The sequence below is a fragment of the Cyprinodon tularosa genome, unplaced genomic scaffold, assembly GCF_016077235.1.
Source record: "Cyprinodon tularosa strain WSP-4 unplaced genomic scaffold, ASM1607723v1 ctg519, whole genome shotgun sequence".
In the NCBI taxonomy this organism is placed as follows: Eukaryota; Metazoa; Chordata; class Actinopteri; order Cyprinodontiformes; family Cyprinodontidae; genus Cyprinodon; species Cyprinodon tularosa.
Window position 1 is genome coordinate 1 of NW_024039251.1, and position 20,139 is coordinate 20,139.

Here is a 20,139-nt window from a genome sequence, read left to right on the forward strand (position 1 = left end):
CAGAATCCAGGAACCATTTTCTATCTTGTAATTTTTCAAACCATCCATCACTGCCCATCAATCACAGATTCATATATTACTTATAACTTACTTTTCCAATCATATTTCCAAATTGGCTTCAGTTATTTTCAAACCAATACATCAACACCAAATCAGCAGAAGACTTCTTAGTTATGCTACTATAGGTTTAGGTTGCTGGAGGACATAGAGACCACTTTTTATGATTTTCACTTTATCTTTATTGTCTCAAGTTGAAGTATTTCTTAGGTTAACATCTACTTTGATTATAGATAACAGATTTAGGTCTGTTTTTAAGTGTTTACTCCTGTTTCTCTCCTAGACATAACGAAGGGCTCAGCTTTTACGGTTTTTGACATGAAAACTGTCTCAGAGCGTATTTGCTTAATTCTTTCTTCCCCAGATTTACCTGTGAAGCTAGTTTACATTTTCTGACATAGAAATAATTTTTTAATCAGTGCTTCTATGTTTCTCTTTTATGTCTTGTTTTCTTGAACCCCCAGGTGGCCTGCGCAGAAGGCCACTCACACTTAGGCTGGTTCTGCTCTATGTTTCTTCCTGTTAAAAGGGAAGATTTTTCTCTCCACTGTTGCTTGCATTCCCTCAGGAGTGAAGGATTGCTGACGAGTCAATGACTCAGTGCAAGCAGATGTCTAAGGTCGGCACATACTCACCCAGGAGGAAGGTACTGTATCCTGCAACGTTAATGACTTAAAGCAATTAGCTGACTTTCCTTCAAAAAAACATTTTCTTTTATGGAAACTTTTAACCAATCTGACTGGATGATCTGATTGAATTGTCTCTGGAAATAGGGGCTTCAGAGGACATATTGGGATTTGGCAATATATGAAATTGTTCAAGGTTAGCAGTCTCACCTACTTCTTCAACCTAGTTTATTTTTGGAGAGACTTAATAATAAATGTGTTTGTTATATTAGAATTCACAATATTATGAATTATCAATAATATGGTACAGTTGTATGACCCTTTCTGTTTCCCCTTCCATGTGAAAAAACTTCATAAAGTGTTAATCTGTATGCGTTGGAATCACTAGTCTCTTTAAATATAAGATGCTTAACATTTCAGGCAAGACTAAATTTCAAATAGTGTTTAAAAGGCTGTCTGCACGATTTGTTTCTCTTGAGTGTTTATTTCTATAGAGTATTTTGCATATTTTTAAAGAGAGGCTACATTTTAAAAACTTGAAATCTTGGAAGGTATAAAGGAGGTTAAAAAACCTTGAATATGTTCCTTTATTGTATTTTTATCATAAAATAAAATAACTCTATGAATACTCTTGAGAGGCAGTTTATGATCTACCTCAACTGCAATATTCAGATACAACTAAATCTGTGCATACATTAGTTTACTTGAGTCACAAGTCTGCAATTCAGAATTTATCTTGATTTTATTTCAGTTAAATTAAATGCACAGACCCTAATCCTCATCTTGTCAAATTAAAATTCCTTACCACCAATTCCACTCTTAGTTCCTTAACACTATATCACATGCCAGCGTGCCATGCATAGCTCGGCTAGCTGCCTGCAACACAAAGACTTGTGAATATTCAATAGCGTTTCACAGAACAAGATCTCTCTCGCCACTGCTGTCACCATCTGTGAGAGAGGGAAAGAGTAGACGAATGGAAAAAGAAAGGATTTCACCACCACCACCTATTTCACTGACACACAAGCTTTTAGATAAGATTGCTGGACACAGAAAAATGTGTTCCTTTTGTTGGTAAACGGCGCATCAGTCCATCAGAAGAAACAAACATGGTCACACAATAGAACACACAGTTCACATAGCAGCAGCACTCCTGTATTAATGGTATTGGTGAGTCATATTACGAGGCTATCCTACATCTGCATTGTATTTTTGTCTGTATGAAAAATGTTAAGTTCACATTAAATAAATCAAAAATGTTTGGTTTTTCTCCTGTTTTCTTTTTTTCTCGCTTTGTCCATTTATCTGGATACTTGTGCCTGAAGCTGACCCTGTCATCTATATGTCTGCAATCAGGAGTCACACTCCTTCCTAGCTGAATACTAACAACTAACAGTTGTTACCAAACTCCCTTTAGATTTATTTATCTGTTTGCCGCAGCCATGAACTTGTAAGTTGCATTTGTTATCTGTGCTTTTCTTAAGGCAAGGCAAAAGCGCTGTACATGGGGGAAAAAGTAGGGTACAGTGGCCTACAGGCAACACAAATAATCAAATAAAATAAAATAAAAATGTATGATTAGTATGGTATCATTATAAGGTAAAAGATCAAATGATTGAAAAAATGAAGGGAAACTTTGACTAAAAACGTAACTAATAGTGGTAAAATGGCCTTTACTTATATAGCACTTACTGTATTCAAGTCAGGAGACATGACCAAAACGCTTTACATCAAATTCAGTCATTCACCAATTCACACACACAGTCATGGTGGCAAGCTACAACAGCCACAGCTGCCCTGGCGCTTTATAAATAAACTGAATTAAACTGAAATGGTCTCAGGGTCACCAGTCACAGCTATAAGGACTTCCCTTTGTAGCCGAAGCTGCCCTGGGGCTCACTGACAGAAGCAAGGCTGCCGTACACAGAATCCATGAGCCCTCTGTTAACCATCAGTAGACAATGCGGGTGAAGTGTCTTGCCCAAGGGCACAATGACATTGAAAGCAAGAGCGGGAGCTTGAACCAACAACAGGGAAAACTCATGCATCTGACGCCATAGTCGCCCCATCTAATAACGATCTATAGCACAGTTAAAGGCAACTCAACAAATACGTTTTGAATCTCAAAGAAACTTAGGGTTTCAGAACTTCTACAGTTTTCTGGGAGTTCATTCTAGATTAGTGAAGCAATAGAAGTGTAAACTGCTCTTCTTCTTGGGGTCTGGTTCTGCGGAGTAGATTCTATCCAGAAGACCAGAGAGGTCTGGGCAGTTGATACACTGACAGAAAGTCTGAATATATATTTTAGAACTACTGCCGGGCATACACTGTACGATTTTTATCAATCGTTGCATGCAGCTACAGCTCACTCTGTATTAGGAAACCGCAGGGTTTAAAAGTTTACAGCTCATTATGTATGTTCTCAGACTGTGCAGCCCGACGCTCTGATGCGATCTACCTGCTCACACTGTACATCTGAAAACCACTGATCCGCAGTGAGATGGAGCTACTCGGACTCATCTATCCGGAAGCCAAACCAGTAGAAGAGGTATATGAAGCTCACTAGAGTGAAACACGCTGCCTTGGCAAATTGTGCAATTTTGTGCTGAAAACCCTAAAAAAAAAAGGCGACAACGTGTTTGGACAAAGACATGGCTCAGCAAACGTGGCTACTACTGTCTGTCAATTTTACAGAAAGAACTCCATTTCACTCGCATTACCGCCATGCTTCTGTGTTTACATCTGACAGGAAGAAGAAGAAGAAGAATCCTTGTTTGTAAATGTGTACTGAGCGATTTGCCCATGATGGCCAACTGAATTTAGAACATGTTTGATTTTCTCCCAACCTCACAATTCCTGATCGGGAGGTGGTTGTGAGAGGCTGATCGCCCCTCGTTACCCAGTGCATACTACACGACGCACAATGAGGTTGAAAGTCGGCCCGATCAAAAAATTCTCGCACAACTGGAGAATCAGCCCAAAAAGGGGAAAAAATCATACAGTGTAAGCCATTGACTGATTGAAAGACTAAAAGTATTAAATAGGTATTTTACTGTCTGTTTTGTGAGAAACAAGGATCCAGGACTTTAGAACTGGACTGATGTTCTCCACATTCTTAGTTCCAGTGAGGACGAAAGCTGCAGCGTTCTGCGTCAGCTGCAGAGGTTTGATCCACTTTTTAGGGCGACCTATAAAGACACCGCAGCAATGATCTATTATACTAAAGATGAACACTGCATGAATTATTTTTCTAAGTCCTGCTGAGACATTTCTCCTTTAATCCAGGAGATGTTCTTTAGGTGATTAAAGGACGGCTTTGTTCCTGTCTTAATGAGCATCTGATTTAGAGCCTTTGCACTGTACAGTACCGTGATGTTTTGGTTAATGAAAAGACCTTTGATAAAAAGATTAATTTAAAAGGGTTCTTTTTGTATATTAACGTATCTAAATAAACAAATATTTGAAGAAAATAAATCTCTATTGTGTGTATTAAATAATTTGCCTAAAATATACCTACATATGTAAGTAAATATTTTTCTTTATAGTAAAAAGATTCAATTTAATCCTTCATTAAAAGGTTATATGTAGTTTATGTTTAAAAAATGGTTGTAGTTTTATTTATAGAGTTCTGTTTTAATTACTGCCTCAAGTAGGTTATTCTTTTAGCAAATAGGAACTTGTAGAGTCTATGTGCCATTACTCCAGGAAATGAATCAATTAATAACCAAATTAGTTGCTTATTATTTTAATAATCAATTAATCATAGTTCATTTAATTAATTGTTTTGTCCCGAAATACAACAATACTTAATTTCCATTCTGGCTTCATTAGAATCAGAGGGAAAAAAGTCTGCACAGAGAAGTAATCAATGTGACAGGAGGTAGAGCTAAAACAGCTCAGGCTTCTTTCCTGACCTATCTGGTATAGCCCACCATGTCCATCGTCAGCCTGCTGCCACTGTTATTACTAAACACCACATGCACAGAATAGTAACTGATCTCCCGGCTATTATAATCCAGTGAATGATGGGCACCCATACAACTGGGGTCCTGGCATTAAGGGGAGTAGCTGGACAGGGTTCTGTCTCTGTCTTTCAGCTGCTCTAATGTTTCACTGAACCCTAATTGTATGTGCATCAATCCACAGCGCATGCAGGGTTACAAGGCTGCACAGTATTTTAACAAAATGTATCATATTCACTGCTTAAAAACATAAAACAGTATTCAAAGTCAAATATGACAGCCAATAATGTTTAAGTTGTTAAATTTAAGAGCAATTATGAGATTTGTATTAAAATGATACCTCAAGGTAGACCCTTGTTACCTAAGCCTCCCTTTTATGTGATACTGGTCAAAACGTTAGGAGTACACATATTAATAATGTCCATTTTTTCAATCATATTGCAGATTAATCAAGCAGAACCTATGACAGCTGTAGAAATTCAGTATCATACTGCAGGGGCAGGGTGCCGCCATTTTTAAAAATCCATGCCAGAACAACGCAGAAACCAATCCAGAAATAGCAGCTGGTCCCAACAGGAATTCAATGAAGTCTTATTAAATCCACTGACCTCAGGTTTAGCATTCTTATCCACCAATGTTGAGATCAGGGTTAGCCCTAAACCAAAGGTACTGAATTACTTGTAAATATTAAGTCCACAAATATTTTTTATTTTTTTTCGTGTTTGACATTTATGATCATCAAGTAAACAAAGAACAGTATTTAAACGTCTCTACAAACAGCAATCAGGGGTCATTTATGCTAAAAAATCAAACAAAAAAGCATTAAATAAGAGAATAAATTAAAAGATTTAATTGTTATAAGGTTTTAAGTAAGTAATTTAATGAAATTAGTTAAGTCTTTCTGTATCACAAGTCACTTCATGCATCAGTGAATCAACTTAAGGAGCCACAATATAATTGAGATGCAGCTACTGTTTGTCTTCAGCACTGGTTGTGTTTCTTTAGATCTCTGTTATGTCTCATACTTGTCAAAACCTTTCCAGGTTCTGAGGAGATAGTCTTTATTTAATACGCATCAGAAGATACACAGAAAGAGACTCACAGATGAGCATTTTTGTTTGATTAATATCAACAACGGCTGCTGAATGTGTATTTTGTCAAACCACAGCAAATCACAATGTGTGTTTTCACAGAAAAATATTCGCTAACCACTTTGTCCTCCTGTTGCAATTCCATGAGAGCAGGAATGCAGCAGAGAGAGAGAACAGGGATACAGCCGGGGAAAAGAGGGGTTTGGGGAGGGCAGGAAAGACAGGGAGACAAAATATAGTGAGTGTCACCAGATCCTGGGAGCACTGTCACTTATTCTGAAAGAAAAGGGTTGTATGGAATTAAATAAAACATACTTCAGTAATTTTTTAGTAGAACACCAATATATCTGGGTTAGTATGGAGAAAGCATTTGGAATTGGTCAGCTGGACACTGTGTGACAAGAAAATATGAAAGTATGTCTGTTCATAAGAGCAGCTATGGAGAGGGAGTTCCCTCCAGTGGTGAAATAGCATAAATACAAGTTATGCAGTACCCTGCAAAACCCTTCTTATTCTTTAAAAATGTTCACATTTTGTCTTATTACAACTGCAAAAAACTCTGATTCTTTCTTTTTTTGTTTGTTTGTTTTTTCTGGATTTTATGTTAATTTTTTAAAGTACATATTACTGTTATAAAAGGAAAGGATAATATATATATATATATATATATATATATATATATATATATATATATATATATATTTATTTTTTTTTTACAGTTCTTACAAATCCAAATCTGAAAAGTGTGGTATGTATTTGTATTATGCTACTTTACTTTGATAACCTGAAACATAATTCAAAACACACAGTTGGATATGGTAGATAACTGTGATTAATACTAATCTACACAAAGAAGTCTGAATTTGTGAATGTAAGTCAATAAATGGGAATACATTTAATATTTGGAGGCTCAAAGCAGAGTCTTTTATAAGACAGCACCCAAAGCTTTGAATGCCTCATGGAGCACCTATGACACATGGCTACTTGGCAACAAAGACAGGTGGACGAGAAGAGCGATAATCAATGAAGCAGCTGAGAGGGAGAATCTGCCGGGGAGGACGGGGAGAATCTGCGGACAGGATAACTGGTAGTCATTCACTTCACAAACTAGCTTTTAGAAAATGTGGAAGATGCTTTAAGAAGTGATCTTTTCCCCAAATTCCATGGAGGATGGACAAAAACTTGTGGAAAAAGGTGCCTGTAAAGGTCCAGGAGGGTAGAAACTTAACACTTAAAGCCTTGATAAAAAGTCTTGAAAGCCAAATGCAAAATATGTTATAATTAGATCAATGCATACAACTATCAGGGTTTTATTTGTAAGGGGAAACAAAAAACTAAACCCATGTTTTTATTTATTGTTTTGTTATAATAAGTATTACTTTATGTTGGTCTTTAGCATAGAATCCCAATAAAACATAAAGCATGAGGTTGTAACATGACAAAATATGAAAACACTCCTTTAAGGTGTTAAGAAGTAGCACTGAAAAAATGATCTAGAAATAAGTAAAAATGTCTTTAATTAAGTGTATTTACCCTTAATTTTAGTAGGTAAATGAGGTAGTTTGCCAGTGGAATGAGTATACTGTTATTTACTGTTAAAATTAGAAAATTAGATAACATGCACTTGAAACAAGACAATACAATCGTGTTTTTGTTATTTTAAGTGTAAATTGTCTTGTTCCATTGGCAAAATGTCTCCTTTACCTCCTAAATCCAAGAACAAATGCACTTATTTTAAGAAAAAATTACTTATTTAGATTTTTTTCCAGTGAGAAAACGTCTCTCCTCATCAGAAATGACAAAATCTGGACAACAGAAGCAGAATAAATACATTAGCTGGTCCTATAGAAATTGAGAAACTGACGTCTTACTTTGAAGTTTTATAAACTAGAGTAAAGTAGGCACATCTAACAGCAGCTGAAAGTTTGTTATGGTGTGTCAGTGGTCGAGGTGTAGCTGAGAGGTGTCATCACTGCTGAGTAACAGGCATGAAGCGTTACCTTGTTTGACCGCAGAGACACTCGTCCTCCGCACCTAGCACAGAATTTCGTTTGGCAATATGAACAGATGTGACCACAGCCGTCAGCAAATTTTGTTTTGTGGCATATTCCACAGGTTGGGGCTTCGCTCTTCTGCTCCTGAACCGGTTTAGTCTCTTCCCCCATCTTCTTAACCTGGTCCTTATACGATTCAAACTGCTGGTGTAACTTCCTGTCAGTGAATGAAAAAAAGCAAAGGTTAGAAAATCAGATGATGAAAGTGATGACCTGAAGGAAAGCTTTTTTTTTTTTGATTGTTTGCATATAATCATCGGGGGAAAAAACAACAAAAAAAGGTCATATTCAAGGATAATTTCGATCATTCAACTGAACATTTATTTTGTGAAGAAAGAAATACTTACTGCTTTTAACAGAAAATACAAAACATCTCTTAGACTCATAAAAGGAGAAGGAAAACTTTACAAAAAGTATAATATCTACTTCTTCCTGTAAATACCTCAAAAAGCAGACAAATGCAATAAAGGGTAGAGTTACTGCAAATTTAACAATAAAAACTGTCTTCACGTTGCATCTGTTAACCTTTTGGTAACTGACCAGTAGAGTAGTTTTAGAATAAACACCTTAGGTTACTTTAAGGTCATTTTTCTCAGGGTTTCATTTTCTAAAATGCTATTCCTTTTAAGGGTGTCTCGATCCGATATCGGAAATCGGCCCAATATCAGTCAAAAAATGAATATTGGAATACATCAACCTGTGTCTAAAATCTCAGATATTAGAAAGCTCATAGAAAACTTTTGCTTCTATCCTCTTTTGTGCAAAGTTTATATAACTCTTTGGTGAATAAGAATTTTGATCTCATAGCCAATGTTGTTAAGCATTGTTCTCTATTTGACAAATATCCCTTGATCAGGATAATCTATAATCTGACACTATAAAATCAGCAATAAAAGCTTGTATGAGTCATGCTGATATTATATCAAGTCATTATTGGGATTAGAGCATGTGAACGGAGCGGAGCGCCGCGCAATTTGCTCTGCATATCCATCTGGAAACCTTCCATTGAAGTAATTTTGGTTAGGGGCGAAAATACTGGTTTGCTGATTGGCCTATGTTGGTGATAGACGGGCCAAATAAACCAATCAGATCAACGAAGCATATGACGTACTAACAGAACGACGACGAAAACACAACCACAAGCCAGGCTACTCTTGCCGAAACCAGTCGGGAGAAGAGCAAAAACATCTTTTTCTCTGAGAAAAGCCTCCAGAGCAGTGTTTTGCTCTTCTTTCAGTGAAGAAATACTTTGTAATTCCGATAAAACTTGCTTGATGGCCACGCTAAGGCTAGTTTCATCGGCTGAAGCCGCAATGTTCTTTAGACTGAACTGTCGTGCTTCTCGTTGCGTCACACCTCAACCCGCCTCAAAGCCAATGCTGATTGGACGTTCGTTTGGTGAACGGCTCCAAATTTTCTTTAACGGAGAGTCTCCAGACTGATTAGCGAGTGAAATCTTGAAAGCTCGCGAGATCAGGATGGTCTCACGAGCGCTCACCTTGATTTTTCTGCCGCTCCGGCGAAATCGCTCCACGCTCACTGAAATTTTCAGGAGAAGGCATTTTCTGACATTTTTCCTCCATGTAAGTGCCAGCGCCCTCCATGCCAGCGCCCTGGGACACACAGCGTTTAATTTAATGATGTGACCTAAACATGTGTATTGTTTTATTTAAATGGTTGTTAAATTATGGCACTGTTTTCCCAGCTGTGAACGTAACGCCTCATATCAGAGTGAGTGCTGGAGCGGAGCGAAATCCTCTCTCCAGCCTTTGAAGTGAAAAGCGCTCTGCACTCCACCTTATTTCTTCCGCTCCGATCTGGCGCTCGCTCCACGCTCAGCTCCACTCACATGCTCTGATTGGCATCCATCGATACTCAAAGTATCAGTATCGCATCAGAAATGAAAAAGTTGTGTCAGGACACCCCTAATTTATTTCTAGTAACAGATGGATTCAGGTATTCTACCTTGCTTGGTATATTATGAACATCTTAGCCTAATTACAATCTTCTTCTACAACAACCTGAATATTCCTAAAAAATAATATATCGGTACAAAGCTTTGCCTTCTGAAACCTTGAGCGTCTATTGTGCAGGTCTGCGATCACCCATATGAGCACAGATTTTAGTTTCCTGCACTATCACAGACTCCTGTGAGTTTTACTCCCCTATTTTGTTGAGTATTTCTTGCAGCAGATGAGGGGCTAGTTTATCCAAATTTCACATCTTCATCGGGACTGACAGCCGTAATACAATACCCATCTTTAGGTGGATGTTTTCTGCTAAAAATGTCTTGCTTATTTATTCATTTGAAGCTCTGATTATGGTATAAAACTGTCTCAGTTCATCAGTTCAATGAAAAAAAAGAAAATGCTTATTCTGCACAAACCCCATGCTTTAGCTACAAGCGGACAAAATAATCCAAATCCGTGTATGAGTGGAATTTGGTGAGGAAAAGTTCATGTCATTATATCCGACACCTAAAAGATGAGCTGCTCTTCTGACACCACATCTCTTCAATCTCAGCTGTTTAGGTATCAGTTTTGTTAGTTCTATTTTCCCTGTATTCAATGAATAATTTACACCAGTCTGTTTATATTAAGACAGTGTTATTATCAGGCAAGCAAGCCCTTGAGGTGTGTCATAATTACTGAGTTAAAAAGAATGTATTCATTTTTTTTCCCTCCATTATCTGCATGTAATCGCTGGTTATTACAAGCAGAAAACTTTATATTCCACTATAAGGGAATCGATGCAGCCTTTCCATGTATCTCTGTATATTGTAATGCTTTTTCTGATCCTATAGAAAGAAAAACTTAACCTCCAACCACAAAAAAAATGTCTCCTTGCATGCATTTTACATGACACATGTCAATTGAGCGTCTCCTTGGAAACTAAACACTGGGCTGACTTCATAATATGGCGATTAGAAGTGGTTTCGCCCCACATATCCCCTGCAACATTCATTAGCTCTTGTAAATTATTGAGCAGTGCGATCCTTTTACCACATACAGGTTTGCTTTTGAGATAAACATGCTTCCTCCAGCGTTTTGAAGCCTAAAAAAAGAACAGTCACACACACACTGAAAGACACAGCAGGTGTGTGCATGTGTGAGTACTGCTCTGTCTGAATCTCTGTCCCATCAGAACATTAGATAAAGTGCCAGTGACATGCTCCGTGTTCATTCCACAAAAGGATTAAAGAGCTAATTATGTCAGCCTTTGTGTATTTACCAAGCAGTGATTAGACTAGTGTTGAGCTTTGTTTAAGAGATTTATTTAAATTGCATTTACTGACAGAAGGACAGATAAAAAAATGAAAAAATAATTCGATACAAAATTCACTATTTCTGATGATCAGGGGGGGAAAAAAGCTTAATAACTGTTTTATTTTTACCTAATCCTTTTTTTTCACCACAGTACTGATAACATCCCCTCTTTAGTCTGTAAACTGAAAAATCCCCCACATCCCTACTAATAGAATAATTAAGAAAAAGCTCTTGGAGGAACAAGCTAAATACTTTCCTAACAAGGTAAAAAAGCAACCTCATCTAAAGATTGTTAAAGTTTTCAGATTTTGTCTTTACACACCTAACTGTATTATTTAATATATAAAAGTAAAACAAGCAGAAAGTCAAGATGGATTTTTTTTTTATTAACATAAAGAAAAAAGAAAACAGCACTAATGGGAAGTGGGCTATAGAGGTAGCTGCACACATTAGCCATTCAAAAAGGGGTTGCTTATTGTGTGAAACATGGTCAAATGCCGGGGAGACTGCTGATTAGTAATCATACACTGCTCATTATCCAGCTCCATGCTTGTGTATCGGAGCTCTCTTACCTCTGAGACAGCAGCTATACGCAGACTGCAACCTGAGCCTTTCTCTTGGAGATAAGACAAATTCAACTTATCAGCAGAGAGGTGACTATTTTATGTTTTTAAACCAGCTGGGTTTTAGGTATTATAACTATTATTTTAAATAACTTTTTTGTAAACATGTTAATAGTGAAAATATTTCTGATCTAATGTTAAAATAAATACATCTCTGATATGGAAATCAAGGGCTTATAAAATGTATAATAAAATGTGATCCGTGGCAGCCCCACCTTTCACCCATCTACTTTCGACCACCTGACAGACAAGTAGCAGAAGATGGAGAAATGTCATATATAATGGCTAGATTAATAGTGATTAATCGATAATTGAAATAATCGTTTATTTATCGAATCCAAGAGTGAAAGTACACAAACTCTAAAAGATGCAATTTGTTGAAATAATAACCTTCCTACAGCAGTTAATAGGAAAAATTACAAATACTTGCAATTATTTGGAAATATGCAATAAAGTTTTTCTTTCATGTTTAACACTTTTTTTTAATTTAGAAATATTAATAACTATAAGTATCTGATTTTAGATGAATTATTTACTCAGAAAAATAATGCAACTAAATTATGCAGTTTTTATAATAAACAGAGAAACCATTTATACTGACAATATGTCACACTTAAGATTAAACTTTCTATGCTGGTTCATGCACTTTAAGTTTATGCTGACCATGTTGCAAATGGAGCAGTGCTATATTTAGTTGTTTTGGTTTTTTTTTTGTTCTTCATTATCTTGAATGAATCATTGAGGTTAAGTTTGGTTTCTATTTCTAAAGTTTTAGTCTTTAATTTCATTTATTATGACATTGTTATAAACACTTTCATACACATAACATTATATTTACTAAAATTAACATCGGTCAATGTGAAATAATTTGTACAATGAGAAAAATCCATGATAAATCTCAGTATAGTTAAATTCTTCTAAGACTTGGATCTATATTAAGAAGATGTCATATTTTAGTTAGTGCATGTACTATGGTCAAATATGGAGTAAATTTTGCTCCATTATTGTTGCACAAAAGAAACACATTTTGTAAATGAAAGTTAGAAAAAAATATATTTTGTTAATTGAAATTTGTTGAAAAAAATGCATTCCAGAAATAAAACTTGGAAAAATATTTTAATTAAAAAAAAGATTTTGAGAGTATCCTGGTCTGTTTTCTTTTTCTTTTTATTATTATTTTTTTTTTTCAAATTTGTTTTTCCTATTTTGTATTTTTCAAAAATTGTTTTGCAGATTTTTATATGATCTTCTATTTTTTTTCACTTTTCTTTTACAAATTTCATATTTCCATTTTTTGAGAAACTTCTGTTCTCAGAGTGAGTTTCAAGTTCAGCAATCTTTTAAAACAGTTTTCCAGATTAAGTTCTCTTTACTTCTGGGGGCGAACTCTCCGAAGTAACAATGCATTTCTATTGGTTTGCATGTTTGTTAGCACACAACATTGTTTTCATCTAAAACAAGCATTCGTATTGGACTTGGGAAAAAAACAACATGCCGGAAGTGAAGACAATGTGATCTGTGAGCAATTTGAAAATAATGCAATTGGAAATTCATAAATTCTAAAAAAAAAAAAAAAAAAATACAAAAATCTTTTTTAAAGTTTTCTAGAAGTAAAATTAGAAAAAAAATATTTTTTGAAAGCAGAATGTGTACGAATGAAGTTTACAAAACAAAAACTGCACACAAAAAAGAAAGAAAAACAACAAATTATCTTGGCACTAATGACTGGTCTGATTACTCATTTCAATAACCAGCTTAGCTCCCAGTTCTCATTACCGTTCTTCAGATTCACCTGCTTCAGTCTCTATTTAACCAGCCTTTAGACCAGTCATCAGTGACAGATTATTTCGAACCAGTGGTGAGAAATTTTCTAGAATTCAGTGTCTCTGATTGCCTTATCCTGACTTGTTCTGTCCCTTAACCACTGAGCCCACCCATCCCCGTTTGTTCTGTTTGCCTACTCTGTGTGCTGACTCCTGCTGGATCCCTGCCTCTCTGTGTCCCGAAACTGGAACTGTTTCCCGTCTCCGTTCTGGATTCCCCCTCGGCATCTCTTTGGACCTCTGACCTCCTGGCTCTGACTCCTAAGCCTCGATACCGGGTTTGGCTTCGCCCTCTGGATTATCCTGCCTTCCTTCGTCTTCTCGGTTCTGATCTCCTGCTTGTCCTCCACCACGATACATCAGCATCTGGGACTCTATGTGTGGCACCCACTGCGTCGTACTGTCAGCCGACTGGCTAGGACCAACCTCACCCTCCGGGCTCGGACTGAACTATAAGACCAGAGGTTCCTGCCTTATAAGCCGACACTGCTCACTGCAAGTTATTCTCAAAACATTAAAACATTTAAAATGTTCTTTGCTTGGAAAAATAATGGAACAAAACAGTGATAAATGGATGGACATCCTCATTATTAATTAGTAGGCTGTAAATTCCAGCTCAAAATGAAGGTTGTTCCGAGAGAATATCTCCCACAACATTCCATAATATCTGAAAAGCAATCTGAAATATGGATATTTATGAGGAATCAATGCATTCTGAAATCACTTCTTTGGACATCAATTTTAGGGTCTGTCCCTCAGTCTGAGCTCAAGGGCCCTTTGGATCAGTTTTTTCATCCAGGATGTTTATGTACATTGCTGTATTCATCCTTTCCTCTATCCAGACTAGTCTGCCAGTTCCTTCAGCTAAAAAAAAAAAAAAAACATCCCACAGCATGATACTGTCACCACCATGCCTCATTGCAGGGACGGTTTTGGCCTAGTAGTTTCCTCCAAACATGAGTGCTGGTATTCAAAGCCAAGATTAAAATCTTTGTTCCATCAGACCAGAGGAATTTGTCATTCATAGTCCGATTCCTTCAGGAGCCTTTTGGGAAAAACAGGACTTGCTGACTTCTGTCTTTCATTTAGGAGTTCCATACATCTGGCCAGTCTAGCACACAAGTCTGATTGGTGTGAACATGATTGTCCTTCAGGAAGGTTCCTCCCTCTCTACAAACTAATAATAACTGAACTTTATTGATCTCACATTGGAGGAATTTACCTCTGTGTTTGACCCATCCCCTTGGGGAGCAGTGGGCTGCCATTGTGCGGTGCCCAGGGAGCAGTGTAGGGTTATGGGCTTTACCCAGAGACACAGAGTGGCAGTCTTTGGGAGTGGGGCTCAAACTCATAACCTCAGGTGAACAGCCAGCCAGCTGTAGGAAACATCTATTGGTTCTCAATTTCTTTTATTTAACAATGATGAAGCCACTGTGCTTTTAGGACCTTTAAGGCGGAAGATGTTTTTGCCTTCTCTAAATGTGCCTCAAGACAGCCCAGCCTCAGAAATCTACATGCAATTAATTTGACTTAATGCTTGGTGTTTGCTCTCTGCCACGCACTTTCAACTGTGAGCTACTGCTGATATCCTCAATATATTACATTATTGAATATTTTTTTGATGATTATAGGTAAGTGATGCAATCTCCCTTTTTATTGCAATTTAGGGAAAAGTAAATCCATTTAATGTCTTTGTTTTTGTGGATTTTTGATGGTAAAAACAGAACTTTTGTAAATTCAGCTAGATTTTGATATATTATGTGGTTAGTGCATAGAGCTTGGAATCCTGAGGTTGTGGGTTCGGATTTCACTGCCACTCTGGGTCTCTGAGCCAGAGAGGCAGTTAAATGCGGTGGTTCATTTCTCCAATGTGATATCATTAAAGTTCAATTAGAATCTTGTTCTGTTATTGTTGCAAGCAAAAGTTGAGAGTAACTTCATTGTTTTCTCAGATTTCTTAGTTGTGTCGCCGTGATCTGGGGTGCCTCTGGATACCTTGGGCTTGCGTCACCTCTTTATCTCTCCTGGACCCTGTAGGGGGAGTCTGGAGCCACCCACACCTGCTATTGATTTTCCTTCTGAAGAAACATCGTAAATCCTTTAATCACCAGAATGCCAATGCATACATACGACGCAAGGATGGTTCCAGGTGTTCACGGATACAAACACATACTAAATATATATATATATACCACCATGAATAATATTGTGTATTTACTACAGGTTTTACTTTCTACAAATGGATATCTAAGGGATACCCTCTGCTCTTGAAGCTTTTTTGATGTTTACATTGGGAGTATGTTTTCTTTTTGCCGTTGTTATGTTCTCTGTTTTTTCCCTCTGTGGAAGCATATTTCTAGGAGTTACTGTACACTGTCCGTGTTGCCCAAATATAACCCACTGGTTATTCCTCGCTGACCAGACTTTTCCTTGAAAAACTGAAATTTGAGGGGATAAAATGGAAATATAAAAGCTTTATAAAAAATTTACTAATTTATATATATATATATATATATATATATATATATATATATATATTATTTGAAAGAAAAGAAATCTGAAAAAACAAAGTTTACTCTCAAAACTTTTAATTTTATTTTTTTAACTAAAACATTTTTCAAACTTTCATTTCTGGATTGCATTTTTCTCTACATTTTAATGCACAAAATTTGCGTTTTAAACTTTCCATTTAAAAAACATGTTATTTGCTTGCAACAATATGTAACAAATTATTACTCCATACTGATGTTTAACCTAATACTGACAAACACATTTAAACTTTAAAGCAATTTCTGTTTAAAAACAATCAAACTAAAGCATCATATCTTTTTAGCTCCTTGGTTATCATATTTCTTTCTTTCTGTTGAAAAGAGATCATAATGGGTCTGAGTTATTACTTACGGATCTGGTTCGGGCTTCTTGTCATTTTGGGACTTTTGCTGAGGCTGAAGAACATTATTTACCAGGTCAGTGATCCCACTAAAGGGAAACCACCTGTTCAAATAAGCAAAGTGTGGCTCAAAATTTGTAATCATTCACTGATGAAGAAAAATAATTTGATCATAAGAGGAATTTTGGATTGCAGGGCAGTTTCAAGGAGTGAAAAATAACAGGAGCATTCACTAAAACCAGAGCTGAAAGAGGTGAGGAGCAAGAACACCGGCAGAGTGGCAATTTTGGGACCACTGACATCCAGATAGTGTCAGAAATACAATGGGAAAAGACAGAAGAGGATAGAAGTGTGAGGCTATCAGGGTTCAATTTAAGATAAGGATGATGAAAAATATAGAAGCACTACAGCCAGTGGGAAAAGTACTAAATTAAAGACTCGGCTAAGGGTAACAGAAGTATCACTTCTTCAGGTTTACAGGGGCAGTAGAGGTCAGGTTTTCCAAATGATCACTCTTGAAGAGAGATTGGATCAAATGAAGCTATAGAACAGCAGAGGAGGACAGGAGCATCAAGTCGAACTACACGGCTGCACAAGCCAGCCAGAGTGCAGACGATACACCGGATGAAGACGGGCAGCCAAGTAGAAACTAGGGACAAGGGAAAGGTGTGCAAGCCTGGCACAGAAACAAAAAAGTGCCCGTATAAAGCAGTTGCCATTAATGTCATGGATGCCAGCTGTCTAATGTCCAGAGAATTTACCTGCCTGGCTAAATTAAGCTCACTGTGTGAGGTTCAAATAAATACTGATTTGCTGACTTGGTTAATGTGTCTGCATTGCTTCCCCCACCATGACATTAATGCCATTTTTTTCATTTAGCCTCCAGAAGATGACGAAGAAGCAACATTAAGCAAACAGCACAAACTGCTGAGAAGTACTGTCAAAGCCTATGAACTTTGGGTAATGTAGTTTACTTACTGTGCTTGTTGAGGTTTTGTTTCTTCTTTGATCCTAAAACATAAAAAATAAATGGGTATGGGGACCTCATTGCATACAGAAAACAAATAGATGAGGAAAACAATATGAGAATACAATAACAATGTCAATAAAATACATGCAATATTTACAACATACAAATAAAGATTTAAACAACAACAGAAAATCTAAAAGGGTGGAAAACAAATATAAATATATGTGGTAATGTAACTTTAAAGATGGAAAGATAAAAGTAAATAAATCAGATTTGAAACCAAAATGACTGCTTATGCGAAAAGCGTTCTGTCTTTTTAACCTTTGTATAAAAATAATAATTTCTATTACAATAGGATGGATCATATATGTGTTTTCTCTCATGATCCAAGTAAACAACTATCACAGATCTTCACTTATGGATCTCATCATTCAGACCATCATCTTAAGAGTAAGAGGCTGAAGTCATAAAGTTTGCCACCTATGCACATATACTATGACTCAACAGACAAAACAAACAGCCATCCACACTAGGCATAACTGATAACAGACTTCCTGACAGACAGGAAGCAGCATGTGAAACCATCATTATGCTGGGTCTTAAAGTCATAGGGAAACGGCTGTTCCAACTGTTGCAGTTCCGAATTCTCCCGAGTGGTGCCCGACTTTACACGAGTGAATAAAGTAAATGTGATTGGTTGTTTATCAATGGGGCGGGGTTGTTGTGGTGAAAGGTTCACAAGCAAATTTGATTATGGCCGGTTTGTCAGAAGCATCTTGCTAATCAGTTAGCAACTTATTGCTAGTAGGTTCCCAATGGGATATTCCATTGGGACCAAGTAGCACTAAATTGGTGACTTAGAAACGACACTGTCAAGGAACGCTATGGACAGCGGAAACATGCAAGAGGAGGAGAGTTTAGTGTCGGAGGTCGTGGATGGTGCTCCTCTGTCATACATTTCTTATTTAGAGGAGGAAAGCGGGGACGAAGATATTGTAGAAGAGGACGCCAGGGCGGCAGAAGCTTGGTTTGGTGTAGAAGGCTTACAGCCGTACATATTTGAGCCCTTGCCTCGCAACGCTGCCAGTTCTGTTAGCTCTACGCCTGCTGAAGACACAGACGTCCATCCCCGTGAACACTGGGATGGAACTCAATGGGAAAGTAAATTATTCTTATTTCTTATTTCAACCCTTGCGTATATTAGCTGCAACATATGAATCAAGATGCTATGACCAAAAAAATTGGATTGACAGATGACCGTAGATATATGATTGGCCGAATTTAGGTGTTCACGCTGACGTATAACTAACTGGCCTGCATGAGATAACGCAGAAAAAAAACAACAACAAAAATATTTGTGCTAATTTGGCTTCAGTTTATTTAATAAGAGTCATTACAAACCAAAACTCAGATTTGCCCTAAAAAGACAAGCATATAGTCTCTCATGTTTGCAATTTGTTTGCCTCTGGTGGCAATTGTTTAATTTATTGATGCAGAGTGAGACTATTTATAAACAGAGGTTTTTTTTATCCTCCACTGCTCTTTATAAATCCTAATTTCAAACAGCTAATCGCTGTAATTTGCTGTAGTGTTTCGAAATAGTAATCATAGGTCAGCAATCAGTTGGCATACTAAAAAGTGTTTACTAACACATACAGTTGAAGTCAAAAAAGATTTTAAGCAACAATTGTAGAAGGAGCTACAAAGCCAGAAAAAAAAAAGAATTAAAAGAACATAACGATAACTACATTAATATCATGCATATTAAGAATATATCAACAACCTCTATAAGTTGTTACATTCCTGCTGATTTTGCATAGTTTCTACCTTAGTCAGTTAAATAACATGCTGCTATCTCTGATGTTGCTGCAATTTTCAAACATCCATTACTGTAAAAATGTCCACAGCTGTATATTGGTTATTTATTCCCAGTATTTATATTGTTTAAACACTTTACAGTACAGTATTTTATTGTTTATCTTTTAAATCTTCACTATTATGCTATTATTACAAATTTTTCTAAGGTCCACATTTGTGTGACTATTTTTTCTACAATCTTTTTGCTGCTGTAAACACCAGAGTTTCCCCATTGTGGGACAATAAAGAGGTTTTCTATTCCATTCTATTCTATTCTATTCTATTCTATTCTATTCTATTCTATTCTATTCTATTCTATTCTACGTATTTACTGAAAGGTATCAAAGTCAATTATTGTAAATGATCATTTAAGCCAGGGACGCACAGTATACTTACATTAATATCAGTATCTGCAAATTTTCCTTATTTTCATACATCTTGATATCAGTTAAACTGGGCTGACATTAACTACCAATGTTCCTGTTTTGGGTCAGTCATATGATTGTGATGCAGCTCAGGATTATAAGTGTTTAAATGAAGCACTGAAGCAAAGTTAGCACTGTGTTAGCAGTAGGGCTGCAACTAACAATTATTTAGCAAATTCATTGTTCATCCGTAGATTACTTTCTTGATTAATTGATTCATAATCAGATAGCAAACGGTTCCTTAAAGCTGTTAGAGCATACTGACAGACAAAAACTTTTTTATCTTAAATGCTAAAGGTTTTTTATATATATATATATATATATATATATATATATATATATATATATATATATATATATATATATATATATATATATATATATACACTCACCGGCCACTTTGTTAGGTACACCTGTCCAACTACTCGTTAACACTTAATTTCTGAGCAGCCAATCACATGGCGGCAACTCAGTGCATTTAGGCATGTAGACATG

At 36.5% G+C, this 20,139-nt stretch overlaps 1 protein-coding gene across 1 annotated transcript in view; it reads right to left on the reverse strand.

The window, feature by feature from the left end:
* Positions 1-5,854: 5,854 nt before the first annotated feature.
* LOC119795635 (regulating synaptic membrane exocytosis protein 2-like) overlaps positions 5,855-20,139 on the reverse strand; it is a gene marked incomplete at its 3' end in the record, with an annotated part of 64,521 nt that continues 50,236 nt past the window's right edge. Inside the window, exons 3-6 of the mRNA XM_038303712.1 lie at positions 17,371-17,403; positions 16,404-16,496; positions 7,737-7,947; positions 5,855-5,866 (exon numbers count right to left, since the gene is read on the reverse strand). Coding sequence (XP_038159640.1) covers positions 5,855-5,866; positions 7,737-7,947; positions 16,404-16,496; positions 17,371-17,403 — 349 coding nt within the window. The remainder of the gene's footprint in view (positions 5,867-7,736; positions 7,948-16,403; positions 16,497-17,370; positions 17,404-20,139) is intronic.